Here is a 14939-nt window from a genome sequence, read left to right as displayed (position 1 = left end):
AACAGCCTGGAGGGACTCTGCGGAAACATGGATTCGAACCTGTATCACCCACCTTCCCGGGTATTCCTAAACCCAGTTCTGGGGTAGGCTTTTGCTGTCACACAGACAAGCCTGAAATTCCATCATGGACCAGAGAAACCTTCATGTTCAAATTGATATGTTTCTGGGAGCAAGTTTCAGATGCAAAGCAGCCACATTTCTGAGGAAAAAACATTTTGTCCAAGTTTCCCAAATAGCCCTAGTGAATTTCCCCTGAACTATGCGGAGAGAGTCCACTGTCTGCTGGCATATCTTATATTAGAGAAAGAAAAAAACATGTCAAGAAGCTTTCCCATAATCCCTCAGGTCAGAGAATTCCCAGTATGCCTTGCTGGCTGTGGGGGGTGCTGGACCTCTTCAGCACTGCTCACAACTTCGTGATGTGATTGCAAGTTCTCTGCAAAAGAGAAGCCAGCTCTCCCCTTCCTACTGTACGTTAAACCAGTGAGGAACACAGCAACCCCTGCTAGCTTGACCCAAATCTGTCAACTGATCAGTTCTTTTTCCCCCATAAGGAAAAATAAATAAGGATTTGTTTTTCAAGCTATAGCAGCAAGAAAATAAATGCACCACGGCTTATAACATTGAATGCACCAAAATAAAATCTATGGAGTCAGGTGTGGCAAACACAGCACCAAAGAGATCGGGCCGATGTATGTGCCCAGTGGATCGGGGAAGCAAGGGGGGAAAATAGGTGCTTTTCCTTGGAGCGGATGATCTTGCACCTGGCGGATGCAGGGTTTCAAGCACTGACACAGCCAATGCTGGTCATGGCCCAATGAAGGAGTAGATGTTCTGTCTGATCCATCTTGGAGGTTCCTAGAAATCCCTTGGGATGCCAAGTCTTCCAGATGGAAGATTGGAGATTCTGATTATCAAATGCTGGGCCTTTTATCTGCTCCCTGTGTTCCCCTCTGGCTCCAGGAAACCGGTCACATCTCTCCTACTGGCGATTCCTCCCTAAGCACAAAGTGGCCTCGCTGGTTCCTACCCCACTGCCCCTGCAGTCCCTGGCAAGAAGGGTGCAGAGGGACTGGAGCAGGCGTACCACGCCCCCTGGGAATCCCCACCTGGTGGAAGGTATCGTGGGAATTGCTGCAAGTTCATAGAATGTAGAGCAGCCCCCCAGCTGCTCTAAACTTAGCTGAAGATCAAGTCGGCATAATCAGCATCCTGCCTCTTTCTGCTGTGCCGGGTCCTGCCTGTAGGGCTCTCGCCATATACATGTGGCGAGATTTTTAGTGTAGGTGAAAGCAGGGCCAGATTAAGGGGGTGGGAGGGGCTAGCCCAGGGCGCCAACCTATGGGGGGCTCCTGATGGCAGCTGTAAGGGGCACCGTGTGCCTGGCTGCGCAGTGCCCCTTAGAGCTGCAATCAGGCACCGCATGCCCGGGGGCTGCGCGGCACCTCTTAGAGCTGCAATCAGGCACCATGCACCCAATTGCAGCTGTAAGGTGTGCAGTGTGCCAGGGGGTGGGGCTGCGCATGCGCCGTGCGCCCAGGGGCGGAGCCACACAGGCATCGCGCGCCCACTGCCAGGGGTGCAGGAATGGCTCGAGCCGGCCCTGGGTGAAAGACACCAAACTAACACCCGATGGCCCCCAGGCATGGCTTGCAGCCTGGCTAGAACCTCACCTGTACTATGTACCTGGAGGGGTGTGGGTGGCACGCTGGGTATTTCAGGAGTTCTAGGGAGGGAATTCTCCCTGTTGCCAGTTTGTTCTGCAGTAGCCTCCCGGGAATGGCCACATGCGTGAGAAGAGTGTGGGGACCTGCATAGCTGCCAGCCTCCCCGCGGCTCTCACACACCCCGTGTGCAGGGTGTACCTCTCACACACACACCCTGCAGGTGGCACCCAGCCCGTGGCACCCAGCCCGAACCCCCCTCCTTCCAGAGGAGGAAAAGCACTGAGTTGTTGGGGATTTTCTGGTTTTAGGGAATAAATCCTATCACCTATCACCAGCGTCTCAGAGAGGGGAAAAGAAACCCACAGCTTCTTGGTGGATCGTGGCGTTCTCGCCAGTAGGTGGCAAAGCTTCCAATGCAGGGATCTGAGCAAACATCACAAACAACGCTCTGACTCCAGGGCTTCAATTGTGCCAGGTCTAAGCCCTGGCAGGCACCTCTCCGCTTGGCCATTCATACCCCTGGCTCCCCTGGGCTTGGCACATCAGTAACAAAAGGAAACAAATTGCTTGAGCCTCAGCACCTGTTTCGTTACACACAGGAGCGATGGGGGGCATGAGGGGTCATGGGCCCCCCAGCGCCATGGGTGGAAGGGGCAAAGGGCTGGCCAGCAACTGGTGAGGGGACTAGTGGGGGAACCCCCCCGTTCTCCCCCCCCCCCCCCCGCATTCACCAGCAGCCATGGGGGAAGCGGAGCAATGCAGCCCCACCTCACTCTGCTCTGCCAGCTGTGTTGCTCAGGGGAGGGGGCGGGACCAGCCCTTTCTCACCAGTGGGAAGCGGAGCAATGCGGTCGGGGGAGGCAGCATGGGGGGCGGAGCAAAGGCAAGGAAGAAGGTGGTGAGGGCGGAGCAAGGGCAGGGAGGGGGTGGAGCCGAGAACAGGGAGAGGCGGGTTATCCCAGCACTTCCCTAGACTGGGGGGGGTCACATGGCTGGTGGGCCCCCTCTGGATCTCTCCTCACCAGTCACCCCGATGACACATGAAGCACTGGCTCCAGGGAGATACAAGCTCAGTCTCAGCGGAGTTGGCTGGCCACTCAGGACCACTGCGTCCGCCCGCCCGAGGGTGATACGGCCCTTGCTGTGGTCTCTGGTGCTCTGAGGCTTGCTTTGGCCATGTGTATTCCAATATGGACAATTTTGATCTAAATTTACCACGAGCCCCCTGCTCTTCGCTAGCTTGGGTTTGGATCTCAGACTCACGACCAGACGCTGGACTCTCCTGGGAATGGATAGCAGGGGGGTGAGATGCCTATAATGTTCTTGACAATGGCTCAGTATCATGCCGCTGTTTCCATGTACTTCCCGTCTGCCTGCAGCCAGCCCTCGTCTTGTACTCGGGGTGGGGACCGGCTTTTAGTTCTGCGTGTGTACAGCGCCTAGCACAGTCAGGTCCTGCTCTCGGAGTGCGGATCCTCGGCACAACCATAATACATAATGACACCGGCAACCCGAATCAGCCAATTCACACAGCTCTAGTGCCCGCTACCAGCCTCAATTTGCAGAACCTCACAGCCCTCCTCCATGCTGCCTCGCCAGTCCAGCCGGGCGCCTCCAGGCCCTCCCAGCATGGTGGCATGAATGAATTGATCATCACAATGCCCCTGTGAGGAAGCAGCATGGGCCATTCCCATGTGACAGTCAGGAAAGCACAGGCACAGAACAATTCAGAGACATGCACAGGGTCTGTGATGGAGCCGGGAATGGAAACCCAGTTCCCTGTATCTCACTGTAGTGCCTCATCTACAAGACATTATTTCTCTTCCACGCAACAGGGGCATCAGTAATAGCAGGTCTGTTTAATTCACGTTTTGATCCATTGGGTCTAATGAATGTGCCAATTAATCCCATTAACAGCCTCATTTCCCAAGGCTCCGAGTAACCACCCCTCTCATGATAAGCGTCAACAGCAGGTGCTCCACTCTCCAAAAATGCAGAGCACTGACCTGTCCAGGCGGCACACGGCCCTGCGTTAGACTTCCGGCACCTCCATGGCCCAGCTGCAGAACTGGAGTCACTGCCCTGCCTTATCTCCCATGGCTGAATACCCCACAGAGGTGTGATGGGTCCCAGAGAGGTACCTTAGGGGCTTAGACTAGCAGCTCTCAAACTTTAGCAACCCTGAGGATGCCTCATCTGGATTTAAAAGTTTTTCAGGGACCCTCTTCCCTGCCCCACCTCCTGCTCCCTCCATCAACGGCTCCACCCCCACTCCCTCTGGTGCTCTCTCCCCCGCACGGTCACTTTCACCAAGCTGGGAAATGCGGTTGGGAAAATGTGTGCGGGAGGTGAGGGCGGCCACTGGGGTGCAGGTTCTGGGGTGGGGCCAGGGCTGAGAGCTTGGGGGTGCAAGCTCCTGGCAGCGCTCTCGGAGGCTTCCAAGCAGCAAGGTCCATGCCGTGCACGGGCAGAGGGGGTGTCCTCATGCCCACAGGCTCCACCCCCACTTTTCCCATTGGTCACAGATCTCGGCCAACGTGAGCTACTGAGCCAGCACTTGGGCAGGGGCAATACATGGAGCCATCATGGCCGTCCACATGCCAGGGGCCACCGGGGCCAGGTGGCCACTTCCAGGAGCCACCTGGAACCAGAGCTGGTAAACCTGCCGTATCCTGGGGACTCAGGAAGCACTGGGAAGGAGAGAAGGGAAGAGGAGAGGTGATCAGCAGGACCCATGGATCCCTTGGCGTTCCCTCACGGACTCCTAGGGATCTGCAGCCCCCCGCGTGAGAAACACTGGTCTGGCTGATACTTAGTCCTGCCAGGAGTGCAGGGGACTAGACTAGATGACCTCTCAAAGTCTTTTCCAGCCCTATGATTCTATAACGTCTTTCCTCTTATGTGCTATAATTGGGTTATCTAATCCTGTAGATATCAATTATTATTATTAGCTATTAAGCTGCTGTTGGCTGCTCTTGGAGGTGAATCTCAAGTTTTATTGACCTGCGTGCTAAATATTGACCCATGTGAAGCTACACCTAATATTTTCTTCAAGGGACAATAAATCTTGATACTTACAGAAAGAAGTCAATATCTGTGATATAGTCTTCTAAAAAACACAGACATTCCTTGGTAGGCATCCTGCAGAATAACCTGCCAAAGGATTTTTGTTTTCCCTTCTGAAGCCAGTGCAAGTTTTTAGCGGGAGGCTGTAACAACTCCCATCCTCCGTGAATCGGCACAGAAGGAGCCTTGCAACACTCACCAGCCCACCTAAAACTGGAACATGGGCATGCGGGTTGACGACAGCTGTAGTGCACCACAGCGTGAGCCACTAGTGAGTGTGCACTACGTGCTCCCCTCTATGGCCAATCCACAGAGAACAGGAGTCGGTTGCAGGGCTGACGAGGGAGCAGTGTCTCTTTAGCTCAAAAAGCAGCAGCGGATGTTTTCAGCTCTGGCGGTCCCCAGCAGGGCCAGATTAACTCTTCTGGGGCTGAAGGTGGTGAGATCTTGTGGGCCCGCCTAGGCTCCAGGGTGGGGTAAAAATGAGAGGTTTAGTGTGTGGGAAGGAGCTGCGGATTGAGGCAGGAGGAGTGAAGTCTCTGACAGAGTGCAGGCACTCAGGTGGGGCATGGGAGGAGGTGTTTGGGATACACCAGAAGGCGCAGGCTCAGGGTAGGAGATTAGGCTTAGGGTGCAGGAGCGGCTCAGGCAGGGATTTGGAGCGCAGGACGCTTACCTGGGGCAGCCCCAGTTTGATGGAGGTGGACGGATGGCTCTGCACTGCCTTGCACTTGCCTGTAGGCCCCACCCCCCGCAGCTCCCATTGGCTGTGATTCCTGGCCAATGGGAGCTGCAGGGGCAGAGCCTCCAGGCAAGAGCAGTGCAGGGACAAAGCTCATGGTGGCGTGGCTCCAACCCGGGGTGGGGGCGGGAGGTGGAACAGCAGCATGCAGAACCACCTCTCCCACCCCTGCCTGGAAGGGCAGGCCCAGAACACAGGGACTCTAGGGGCTGCAACATCTACAGCCCCTTTCTTAACCCGTGCCCTGGAGGTCCGTCTCCAGTGGGTTGGCCAACCGCACAGCCGTAGACAGGAGGCCATGGATCATGACTGAATGATCCCCACCAGCAGGGACAAATCCCAGTTCTACAAATGGTTGAAAAAAAAAAAAGGTGGAAATTAAACAAAAATGTTTCAAAAACATTTTTTACTGAGTGTTTAATCTGCTGCACCCAGGCCTATTAATTCCAAAACACAGACCGTCAGCATACGAGCTGAAGAAGAAGGAAGCAGGTTTTCACACATCTTTGGGATTTGGAGTTTTTGATCCTTTTTTTCTGACCCCAATCAACGTTAAAAAAAATCTTAATTTGTCCATGAGCCAAGCAGCTCAGCTAGAATATTTCATTTCCGTCATTTCTAAGTGCTTCAATTCTGACCATTTTAAAAATTCTGTTCTTGCCTTTTCTGAACACTGTACATTCACTAACCTTTCCTAACAAAACATCTTGTTGAACTGAATTTCAAAATCTGTCGGAGCAGACTTGTTTAGATCATTTCAAAAAGGCTCCTTCTTCTCCACCCTCAACTTTGAAAGCTAATCATTTTCCCAAGAGAGATGTCATTTAGTTGAATCAGCATTTTCCAACAAACAAAAACATTTAGGTGAACAATTCCCAAGCAGCGCTATTGGTAACATTCTGTATGATATTTACCTCTTTACTTCTGCCATAAAGATACGTCCTGGGTTATGCTATATCTCTGCCCTGCCACATGTGGCACTGCTGACCCCTCCACTAACCTCTGACATGGCTCAATAGCATCATTAAGTTACTTTTGTAACGGCATTTCATGCAGCTCCTTTGGTTCCCGAGCGCCAAACTTTGCACACAGTGGGTCCTGATGACAGGACACAAGAGCCAAGCTATTGCTTTTCCTTCCCCAGGAAGGCAGTGTTAATTTGCTGCCCCTTGGCCACACAGGAGGAAGAACCTGGTTTGGAATTCTGCTGACAGCTGCCATAAAGAATCTCGGGTAAGCGAACTTGGTTGGGTGACGGGGAGAGGCATTTGGAGGGGGAGATCTGAATGCATCCTCTGGCAGCCATCTGCGTGCACTGAAAAGGGAGAGATTACTACACCGAAAATGAGAGCAGAGGAATAGGGGGAGCAGAAAGGAATGGGGGAATTAAATAAAACAGACCAGAAAGCATTAGAGGAAATGACCCAACTGCCAGAAAGAGAAATAGGGGAGAAAACAGCAACACCCTTTCGGCTGAGTCTTACTCAAGCACATGCCGTCCTGCTCCTAGGGGACAGCTCCTTCTGCTTTCCATTGACTCCACAGAAATCAGAATCTCTTTACCAATCAACCTCAGTTCTTGGTAGAGGCCAGAGCTCTGGGGACCTAATCATCCGCCTTCCCCCTCATCTCGTCTCCATTAATCAGCACTGACACCGGAGACATTCCCCCTTACACGCAGCTTGGGAATGGGGGCAGGGGAGCGTTACCAGCCTGCTGTGGGCACTAGATACCTTTTCAAGGAGCAGAAAAAGGCAGGAAGTAGCGGCCCTGGCAGAAGGAGCAAGCTTAGAGCGAGAGAGGAGGAGGAGAAACAGGCCTCCGCATGTGAACTGCATTCTAAGTAGCCCCAGCGGATCAATGCAATAGGGTGGATCGTTGCATTCCAGACCACGGCTGCCCAGAAGTGGTGGGAGTTTGATCAGACAGAGACTGCTGGAAGCCTGGCATTTCCGCCTCTTTAAAACAAAGGACCCCCTCCCCCCGCACCCCTGGCTACCCCCGCACCCCTGGCTACCCCCACACCCGCTTCGGGGCTGGAGATTCAAGACAGCCAGTTTTATCTCCTATTTCCAAAAGTTGACTTAGGGGCTAAGCGACATCCCTGGCAGAGGAGGGGTGAGCTGGGCAAAGAGCACGCGCCTTCCCCTCACTACACTACAGTTGTCGACAGCCTGCACAGAGAAACCCAGGGAGCAACATGTGGGAAAGAGCCCTCCAGCCAGGCCTGCGCTGGCCCGCTCAGGTGAGGGCCGCGGTGCTCCGTGAGCACGAGGTCAAGAGGAGCAGCTGCTTTGGTTGCACTCGGGGATGGGTTTCTGGCACAAGTTGCCAGCACAGCTCTTGGGCTCCTCATGCCAACAAGCCTCCGCTTTACCCACTCTGGGGAAGGGCGCGGACACAGGAGACGGCCGCCCGCCCACGTTAAACACCAAGGGCCAAACCCAAATGCACAATAAAGTCCATGCCGCGGTGCTGGCTCACACCAGTGTGGACCCAGTCCTTGGCATCCGGTGCACGCTCCACACTACCCCCGAGCTAGGGAACTCACTGTGTGCGGTGCCCACAACTCTCAGGCTGTGCAAGGCCTGACCTCAAGCCAGTGCAGACAGGATGGGGGGAGGGGTAATTCATTGCACTCAATCAGCAGAGGTGTCATCAGCCATGGGGCAAGACCTGGCAGGACACAAGATCCCACATTTCTGGCAGAAGCCGGGAGCAAGTGACGGAAAGGACCAGTCAGTCACGGCCGGTTGTGTCCTTTCCCCCGGGGGCACCCGGCATTGGGCACAGCCGGAAGGCAGGGTACCTGGCTAGACGGGCCGTTCGCCTGACCTGTACGGCGATTCTTGTGGTCCGACACCGGATCTTCTATTCCCCCGGGCGAGCCACGAGTGCCGTTTGGCCGGCTGAATGTGGCTACCTGGCGCACAACCTTGGCTCCCTTTTTGAGAACAAGGTGCTGAGTCTGCTCTAGTGGCTACTGCTTGAGACCTGGTTGGACACCAGGGCTCTGTGGCGTGGCTCAGCCATGCCCTCTCCAGCCCGGGGTATGGGGGGGGCAGTGGGCTGTAATCAAGTGGCACATTTAGGCCAGCTAAAGCAGGCAGCTCCCTCCAGATGGCTGCGAGGAAGCTAACGCGAGCTGACACCGTCTCCCCAGGCGCGGGAGGAGGGGGGGGGGGGGGGAGCAGCTGGCTCCCTTTTTTTTCTTGCATGTCTCTTGGAAGGCAGCCCCCCGCTTTCGGCGGGCTGGACTCGCGGGCGCTAGGGCCCCCGAGGGACCGGCTCAGCTCGCTCCCCCGAAGGGCGCTGCTGCATTAAGGCTTCATCAACCCAATTGACCTCGGCAGGCTGGGCCGAGCGGATTTACCAGCCGAGCCTTTAATCAAGTGCACGGGATGCCCTTGCCCGGGGAAACGCGGGGCGAGGCGGGCGCTCGATCCCCGCTCCCCCGGGATCCCCTTCCTGGCACCAGCCGTTCGCTGCCTGTTGGGCGCAGCGGAACGAAGTCGAGCGGTTCGAGGGGACCCCGCGAAGGGCTGCCGGACCCAAGGGGGGTGGGGGGGTTACCCTCAACTCAACACAGCGAAGGGGAGGCGGATCGCAAGGTGCAGGGCGCTGCAGGCGACTACCACGCGATCGGGGTCCACGCACCGCGGAGATGCCCGGCAGAGCAGGGCCCGCTACAGCAGCGTCCCCGCTCCCCCAGCCCTGCCCGCAAAGGTGCAGCGCCAGGGGCCGGGAGCTCCTCCCGGGACCCCCCTCCCCCACACACCCAAACACCCGGGGAACTTCGCTGCTGGGCCCCCTCCGCCGAGCCCGCAGCCCCGAGGAAAGCCGCAGCCGCTGCGGACGGGCTGGAGCTGCAGTGCTTGGCCGCGGGGGTTGCACCGGGCAAGTTTGGGAGGCGAGCCCCCGAGGGAAAGGGGGCGCGCTCCACAGCTCCGGGGGGGGGGCTTGTCTCTACAGAGAGGGGCGCGTGTAGCCCCCCCCCCCCAACAGTCCCGAGTCTCCGCTTTCTCCCCTGCGCCTCCTCTACCTGCGCGCGGCGCATCCCTACCTTGGTAGAGGCACAAGGCGGCCAGCCCGGCGCAGATCGCCCACGGCAGGGACCGGTGCATGTCTGCGTCCTTCTCCGCTCCGGCTGGGAGCTGCTGCGGCTGCTGCGTCCCCCTGGCTTCCCGTGCCCGGCCGCGCGCGGTGGCTCCTCTCTCCAGCGGGCGGGGGAGGGTTAAATCCAGCGTTTCAGGGCCCGGCGGGAGAGCCGGAGCGACTTCTGGCTCGGCACTTGGCTGCCCTCGCACTGGGGCAAGCGGGCAGGCTGGGCGAGCCGGCCATGGGCAGCCCTCCTCCGCCGCGCAGCCATTGGTTCGGAGCCAGCGATTGGCAGCGCCCCCCCAGCGCACACACCGGGAGCTTCCCCGAGCGAATCGGGCCAGCTGATTCCGGAGACACGTGCCTGCCGGGCTGCGCGACCCAACTCCGTGAGGACACCCCCCCCCCCCCCCAACACACACTCACATCCCCTCGCTTCCAAACTGGCCTCCTCCCAGCCTGTCTACACGCGCTCCGGGAAGCTTGCTCCTGCTTGGGGAAACTCTGCACTCACATCCCCTCGCTTCCAAACTGGCCTCCTCCCAGCCTGTCTACACGCGCTCCGGGAAGCTTGCTCCTGCTTGGGGGAAACTCTGCTTGTCAGCGCTGTGCGCACAGGGCCACAGCCGGGCCCCCAATTCAAGCCCATAATAGAGCCTGGAGGCGGGCGGGCGGTAACGGTGAGCAGCCCACCCCAGGTAAAAGCCACGTTGCTATGGCCGCGTCTACACTGCGGTGGAAACCGGAGTCTCAGGGCTTGAAACCGGCTTGGAATTGTGCACCGAGATGTTCAGGCTTGGGCAAGAGCCCAGGGACTGAGACCCCGCTCCAGACAGATCCCAGCTACCCCCCTGCCATTCTTAGCCCTGCCGCCCAGCCTTGAGAGTCTGGGGGATTTGGGCTCTCCTGCAGGTCTTTCAGTGCAGTGCAAACACGCCCCGACTAAGCTGACTGATGTAACTAACCAGTTTTTCTCTCATAAGACATACCCAAAGTTTAGCAAAGCTCTTGGGGCAGAAACCATTTCTTAATAGCCATGCATGGGAAGTGCCTGGCACTGGGGGCTCTGGTGGCCTTTGTTGTGGTATGTGCAGCACCCTGCACAGTGCAGCTCTGGTCTCAGTTGTCGTGTGTCTGTGAAGTGCCAGGCATCATGGGGCTCGGATCTCAGCCCGGATCTTGTGTCTCGGGCTCCCCCTTTGCTCTGCCCAGAAGACCATCCTTGGTGCAGTATCTTTTCCTTGGAGCTAGAAGTGCTGTCTCCTGGCATGGGGGAGCATCTCAAACCCAGTGTACCAAGCTCTTTTCCTTCCTGACTGCGCCCTTCCTTCACCCTGCCCATCCTCCCTGACCAAGCCAGAGGAAGGCATCCTCTGCCCCTTTATCCTCGAGGCAACGAAGTGACAAGGAATAACTAGAGAGGGGAGAGGCAGCTTTATGTTTATGACACAGGCCTGCAGCGCCGGGGCGAAAGGATCAATCGCCATAAGAACATACGAACGGCCATATTGGGTCAGACCAAAGGTCCCTCCAGCCCAGTGTCCTGTCTGCTGACAGTGGCCAGCACCCGGTGCCCCAGAGTGATTCACCTCCTGTCACCCAATCCCGGTTTCTGAGAAACAGAGGCTGGGAACACCAGCTTTACTATCGACTCTGACACCTTGGGTAAGTTATTTCACCCTCCGTGCCTCAGTTTCCCCCTTCTGTAACATGAGGGTCATTCTCCACCTTCCAGGTGCCATGAAGACAAATTCATTAATGTGCAAGTTGCTCAGATACCGGGGGGACGGGATGGGTATAAACACAGAGATGTAATAAACATTCCAAGCTAACGCCCGCCCAGTGGATCATAGCTGTGGTCCGACCACACGGGGAAATTGATTGGCATCAGGATAACTCCTTCGACAGACACTCTTCTGGGATTTATACCTTGAGTCTGGTATTTATTCCAGCCGGGGAGCAATTATTCCACCAGGGGCGATATTCCAGCCTGACTGGAGTAGAATGATGTATCCAGCTCTAGCTGTGCAGGACTACTCCCCCAGGTAGACAAGCCCTCAGACCACTGTCTTCTTGGAGCAGTGGCTGTCTGGTCCCTCCCAGGCGGTACAGGTCTGAGCTTGTTCTTGTTGCTTATAAGACAGATCACTGTCCTCTCTGGGCGGGGGGCCAATGCAGCACATTGCAAATGGGCAGATGAGACACAGACCCTCACCACCCTCCTTGCTCCAACCCAAAGATAAAAGCAGCACTACACCCCCTGCCAGGCCCTGTTCCAGCCCGAGCTTGCGAGCATCCTGAGAGGGACTGGCACACACGTTCTAAGGAACCTCCCAAGATATGCAAGAACCCAGCTATGGCCCTGCCTCCACCGACTCAGGCTCCCTGGGCTTAACAGTAGTGTAGACACTTGGCCTTGGGTGCAGTGTGCACCCCAATGTCTGCACAGCAATTTTTAGCCGTGCAGTCCAAACCTTGAGAGCCCAAATCAACTGACCCCAGGTCTGAGATGCAGCGTTTGGGGGGCTTCATTGCTGGGGGGGGGGGGTGACCCAACCCTCACACACATGGTGGTGGGGCAGGAGAAGGGCCTTCTGTGGCAGGGCAGGGGAGAACTCCTAGAGGAGCCAGAATAAAGCCAACTCCAAAGTAACTTCCCAGATCCTGCTCTATGCTGCGCCTGCTGGGCCACGGGCGATCTCGCACGCTGCAGCACATGCTCAGCAAATCCCAAACTCCAGAGGGTCGCTGAGGCAACTCATGCTTCAGCAACCCAGTCAGCCTTGCAGGACCAAATGCCTGTCTCAGCTACACCGGGTTCAAGCCAGAGAGACTCAGCTACGACAGAGCCAGAAAGGCTCCACTGATGTGAAAGGAGTGACTCTGGATTTGTTCTTTTTATTTGTATCAGAGTAACGCCTAACACCCCTGGCTGCGGTGAGGGCCCCATGTGCAGGGTGCTGCACGTGCACCGAGTAACAGACAGTCTAAAGAACTTCTCTAAATAAAAACCAAGGGAAAAGCAGGAAATGGAAGTGAAGACGCTTGGCCAAAGTCCGACAGCAGGTCAGTTGCCAAATTAGGATAAGCACCCAGTCTACTAATTCCCAAGCCTATACCCCATTCCAGGGGAATACGCTTCCTCGGAGGTTACATGGGCTGTACTCAAGATCCGAGGTACTTTAACAATGATCTTTGGAGGAAGCCCAGAGATTGCCTGTTGAAAGCATCCCTTAATGTTTTTCAAATGGCCGGGGCCATCTTTTTGTTTTGCATTTGTACAAGGGGGTCTTGGCTCTTAATGGGAGCTCTTAAGCAATACGAATAAAACATTATTTCTGAATGAATGCTTATTCTTTTCCTCAGTGGCAAGAACATCTCATATCCCATGGGGTGACACTCAGCTCCGCAAACAGCATAATGCTCACAGAAGTGGCGATGGGCAGGGAAAAATAAAAACAAGGAGTTTCATATTTATTCTCCTTCAGGGGTATCCAGATCTGAGCTGTTTGCAGCCAAATTGCCTCTTGAGTTGCAAAGCAAAGTCTCAGATAATCCAGCTGTGTTTCTCTCTCTCTTCCATGACCATCTCCTGTAGAGATGTGTAGAATCAGACCAGGGCTAGCAATTCTGCAGAGAAAGTGAGGGGTGCAAAGGAATCTAAACTCGCTCTTCTGCAGTCACATTGGCAGTGCTGACCAAAACGCTTGCTTGGATCAGTAAGTAAAGCAGATATGGCTTGATTGCATACAAGCAAGAGAAAGGGGACCAGACAAATGGATCAACACCAATTTATTCCTGTTATGGAATTCTAAGCAGCTAGCATTCGATCCTTTTCACACTACTTTTCTAATTAGAGCCGGGTGAACCCAGCAAATATTCTCACCCCACTCCTGAATTTGCTGACAAAATATTTGCAGTTTTGTCCCTGTTCTGGGATTTTTAATGGCCCTGAAAGTTTTATAAGGGATCTATTTTTGTACCATTTTTTATTGTACATAAGGGTTTTTTGGGGGGAGGGGGAGAAGAGATGAGAAGGGAAGTTGTGTGAAGTGGTGATTTCTGCATTAAAAAGAGAAGGAACATTTCAGAATCTCATGAAATTAATTCTGAATTTTTACTCAAACTAGCTGCACCTGCAAGCAAAGAAATGGAAGGAAAATTCACACTTTTGGGTCATGGAATGGCATCAGTTTTGCAACAGTGAAAGAAAACCACACACTAATTTCACAGGCTCTGAAGCAGTCACGCTTCCGGGGCACTGTGTTGCACAGCCTTGGTGACTCTCTGGGCACAATCACACTATACCGAGAAGCTCTTTCAACATACCACCACCGTCCATTTCATTTCAATGCCAATTTGTTCTCAGTGTGCTGGGCAGAGCAATGGGCATCCCTCCGACTGGGTTTGACTTGTCCCTCACTTGCATCTTGTGTAGTCATTTACTGCTCCAAGGGACACAAATATTGCCATTGTGAGCTGACAGCATTTTACATGCACTTTGGGATAATACCAACCAATCAGCATAGTGCCTGGAAATGGGAAATGAGACCCATTTTGGCACCTTAGCGAAATCCGCAGAGAAAGAGCCCTGCAATCTGGAAGTGGGAGGAGAGGGTTGAAATGTCAATAGGTTTTTGTGACCAGACTCCAGCACATGAAACACCAAAGGGGCTTCTTGTCACTGAAGTCTATTTGCCTCCCAGATCATCCCAGCCTGGGAGCTGCAAATATGGTACGAGGGCCTGTGGCATTAAAGGGCTGAACGTCCCAGACTGGGAGGCGCCATGGGGAATTGTGCGGCTTTTATTGTTATGCACAGCCAGTTGGCAGAAGATGCTGATTAGAGCGCAGGGCTTAAGCGCTAAGTGATCGCTGGACACATCAGCAACCGTAGAATGCAAGCGCAGAGGGGAACTAGAATGCAAGCGCGTGGGTCCTGTTGGCAGACCCAGGGAGCCATCTTCAGCCCCTCCGCCCTCACTAAAGGGTTCCGGGATGTGTGTGTGAGGCTCAGGGCTGGAGAATTCCCTAAGGGGGGGGTCGTTGCCCCCAGCCAATCCCTTTCACCTGGGGATTCTGCCTCTTTTCTATATGGTTTCCTGAGAAGCAGTCCCATTCTTGGCACTTCCCATTTCCCTGGCATAACCCAAATCCTGACCTTGCTTAGATAAGAGGAGGCTGAATACCAAATGTGGTAGTTATTGAACAGACTGGCAGACGAACACTCTCAAATATAGTTATATATATATATGGTATATATAGATATGATCCTTCACAGCACTTCTGGATTCAACCCAGCACACGTAAGCAATTAATATACTGGAATGGCTTGGAACAGTCAGTTGTATTATTCTACATAATTA

The 14939-nt window shown here is 54.8% G+C and overlaps 1 protein-coding gene across 1 annotated transcript in view; it reads right to left on the bottom strand.

Moving 5' to 3' along the window:
* NTM (neurotrimin) overlaps positions 1–9896 on the bottom strand; it is a 738537-nt gene extending 728641 nt beyond the window's left edge. Inside the window, exon 1 of the mRNA XM_075909354.1 lies at positions 9539–9896. Within this exon, the coding sequence (XP_075765469.1) occupies positions 9539–9599 (61 nt within the window). The 5' untranslated portion in view covers positions 9600–9896. The remainder of the gene's footprint in view (positions 1–9538) is intronic.
* Between the last annotated feature and the right edge of the window lie 5043 nt (positions 9897–14939).

The sequence above is a fragment of the Pelodiscus sinensis genome, chromosome 26 (genome assembly GCF_049634645.1).
Source record: "Pelodiscus sinensis isolate JC-2024 chromosome 26, ASM4963464v1, whole genome shotgun sequence".
Taxonomy (NCBI): Eukaryota; Metazoa; Chordata; order Testudines; family Trionychidae; genus Pelodiscus; species Pelodiscus sinensis.
This window is presented reverse-complemented; position numbering and strand designations above follow the sequence as displayed.